This window comes from Clupea harengus, chromosome 5, assembly GCF_900700415.2.
Source record: "Clupea harengus chromosome 5, Ch_v2.0.2, whole genome shotgun sequence".
Lineage (NCBI taxonomy): Eukaryota > Metazoa > Chordata > Actinopteri > Clupeiformes > Clupeidae > Clupea > Clupea harengus.
Genome location: NC_045156.1, coordinates 17,111,292 through 17,114,804, shown reverse-complemented (window position 1 = coordinate 17,114,804; position 3,513 = coordinate 17,111,292). Strand labels below are relative to the sequence as shown.

The 3,513-nt window shown below is 50.7% G+C and overlaps 1 protein-coding gene across 1 annotated transcript in view; it reads right to left on the bottom strand.

Annotated features, from left to right (window-relative positions):
* Positions 1-3,513, bottom strand: part of mxra8a (matrix-remodelling associated 8a) — a 26,390-nt gene extending 22,877 nt beyond the window's left edge. The window contains exon 1 of the mRNA XM_012832037.3: positions 3,258-3,513. Within this exon, the coding sequence (XP_012687491.1) occupies positions 3,258-3,309 (52 nt within the window). The 5' untranslated portion in view covers positions 3,310-3,513. The remainder of the gene's footprint in view (positions 1-3,257) is intronic.

Genomic DNA, 3,513 nt, shown 5'->3' with positions numbered 1-3,513 from the left:
ACCTAAGCAGCTCCCTTGTGCAACCCCATAGCAGCTTTCATGTTTCTCAGACATATGGTCTCCTAGACTAACATAAAACTTCCTTCCTCTGATATATGTTTTGATCCAGTTCAATACACAGTCAGATAACCCAATAAGCTTTTCAAGTCTATTGATTAAGATGTCGTGATCAATGGTATCAAAAGCCGCACTAAGATCGAACAGGATAAGTATAGAGACTTTATTTGGTGATCATAATAAACGGGTGAACAGTGACAATAGTGTTTGAAGTGTTTTCTGTTCTACCGAGAAAACCGCGTTACAACCATGTAATGTAATGGCATCAGCACCTGAGGTCGCCAACCCTCACGGAGATCAAATGTCCAGAGTACTGAAAGTGAGTGTGTGTGTGTGTGTGTGTGTGAGTGTGTGTGAGAGTGTGTGTATGGGTGTGTGTGTGTGTGTGTGAGTCTCCCTGCTCTGAGTCAGTGGAGGTCTGGTGCAGATTCTGTGTACATCAGAGGAACTGCAGGATTTTCACTTAGTGACAAACAGCCAATGAGACCTCTGCTCTGAAACCCAGGCCAGAAGCCAGGAACCAATCACAGGCAGACCAGGTGAATAAAACAACAAAATGACTGCATCCTGAAAGTTCTGATGAGTCATAAAGCAACCAGAAGAACACAAAAACACACACACACACACACACACACACACACACCACATCACTCCATTCCAATCACAACCCACTCTATCCTGTTTTTGTCAACCCCCCCCCCCCCCCTCACACACACACACACACACACACGAGCGCACACTCACACGCACGCACTCACAGGCACACGCACACACACACACACGCACACACACGCACACACACACACTGGTAGAGGGGAGGTGAGATGCCAGAATGCCGCTCGGCCTGTCCACAGAGAAAACCGCGAGAGCCTTCCTCCAGAGAGAGAAAGAGGGGGAGAGAGAGGGATGAGAGAGAGGGGGAGAGAGAGGTTGAAAGAGAGGGAGGAGAGAGAAAGACAGGGAGAGGGAAAGAGGGATGAGAGAAAGAGGGGGAAGGAGGGATGGAGAGAAAGAGTGAGGTGTGAAAAAAGAGAGGGGGTGAGAAAGAGAGGGAGAGGGGGATGAGAAAGAGGGGGAGAGAGGGGCTTGAGAGAAAGGACGAGAAAGAGGGTGAAAGAGAGGGAGGAAAGAGAAAGAGGGAGGTCAGAAAAAGAGGGAGAGAGGGATGAGAGAAAGAGGGGGAAGGAGGGATGAGAGAAAGAGGGGGAGAGAGGTTGAAAGAGAGGGAGGAGAGAGAAAGAGAGGGGGATGAGAAAGAGGGGGAGAGAGGGGCTTGAGAGAAAGGACGAGAAAGAGGGTGAAAGAGAGGGAGGAAAGAGAAAGAGGGAGGTCAGAAAAAGAGGGAGAGAGGGATGAGAGAAAGAGGGGGAAGGAGGGATGAGAGAAAGAGGGGGAGAGAGGTTGAAAGAGAGGGAGGAGAGAGAAAGAGAGGGGGATGAGAAAGAGGGGGAGAGAGGGGCTTGAGAGAAAGGACGAGAAAGAGGGTGAAAGAGAGGGAGGAAAGAGAAAGAGGGAGGTCAGAAAAAGAGGGAGAGAGGGATGAGAGAAAGAGGGGGAAGGAGGGATGAGAGAAAGAGGGGGAGAGAGAGAAAAAGTGTGTTTGGAGGACTCCACACACACACACACACATTTTTATGCCATCTGGTTCCTCTTGTGCTCTCCTCCTCTGAGCTGCTCGGAGCGGGGCGGCCATACACACACACACACACACAAACACACACACACACACACACACTCCTCTCAGAGAGGGCGGCCGTGGTATTTGGACGGTGGCAGAGGTGCTCTCACACACACACCGTAATATTAGGACAGTGGTAGAAATGCACGCGCACACACACATACATACACACACAGACACACACACACACACACAGACACAGACACATACACATACACATACACATACACACACGCACACACACACACACACACACACTTGCCCCATGGCTTTTGCTGCCCCTGAGATCTCTGGATTCTGACACACCTGGCCCAGCATCAGGCTGTGTGTATGTATGTGTGTGTGTGTGTGTGTGTGTGTGTGTGTGTGTGTGTGCGCGTGTGTGTGTGTGCGTGTGTGTGTGCGTATGTATGTATGTGTGTCAGTGAAACAGCCTCCAGCCCTTACACACGTCGTCAGGGACCCCCCCCCCCCCCCACACACACACACACACACACACACACACACACACACACACTGCCTGATGCTGGGCCAGGTGTGTCAGAATCCAGAGATCTCAGAGATCTCAAGAGCTGCTCATGTGGCGCTGGAGAATAACAGTCCTGCATGTTGCTGCTGCTGATGTTAAAAGCAGACCAGCTCAGTTTGTTTTGAACTCAGAACTCACATCCTCACAGGAGGGACGAGAGGGACAGACAGAGGTCCACACAGCAGCATGTCCTACCATAGACGTCCACACATCAGCATGTCCTACCATAGAGCAGCATGTCCTACCATAGACGTCCACACAGCAGCATGTCCTACCATAGACGTCCACACATCAGCATGTCCTACCATAGACGTCCATAGAGCAGCATGTCCTACCATAGAGCAGCATGTCCTACCATAAATCAGCATGTCCTACCATAGACGTCCACACATCAGCATGTCCTACCATAGACGTCTACAGAGCAGCATGTCCTACCATAGACGTCCACACATCAGCATGTCCTACCATTCCAACCATTGATCACTCCTGATTGGACACCCTTGATTCCAACCATTGATCACTCCTGATTGGACACCCTTGATTCCTATCCTCCTTCACACCTGATTGGATGGTGATCCGCCCCTAGACTGGCCCAGGCCAGGCCCGTGTTAGACACACTTTATGTGATAACACGCTTTCTTTCCGAGTGGAATGTTGGTCTGAAGGATGGTAACTCCCGTTTTCACGCCATATAACAGACAACATATATTTCCCTCGGGATTAATAAAGTATCCATCTATCTATATAACAGACAACATCGGACACGTGTCAACTGTCAACTGAAATGCATGTGTTCAGTTCAGTTAACAGAGATGAAGGGTTTCAATTAATGGCGCATGAAGCGGAATGATTCTCCTGGCTTTTGGTCAAACCATAACAAAGGAAGTGCATGCCGAGAGTGAAGAGTTAGCATGCACACACACACACACACACTCACACGCCAGAGTGAAGAGTTAGCTCGAGCCCGTTTCTCAAAGTGTGTCTGCTACTTACTCTGCATCAGCAGCAGGACCCGGGGCGCGAGGAACAGGTGAGCGGGCTTCATGTTCGCGTGGAGAACAGCTGCACAGACCGGACACGTGGGGTCAGCTTCACCTGCGGAGAGAGGCGCGTATACAGAACTGTAGGTCGACCCGCGACAACAGCGACGATCTGTCGTGAGAAGCCTGCCTTTCTTCTCCACGAGCCCCTGACTCCTCCCGCCACGGCTGTGAAATTCAACTCCGCGGCGGTCGGCTGTCTCCGTTAA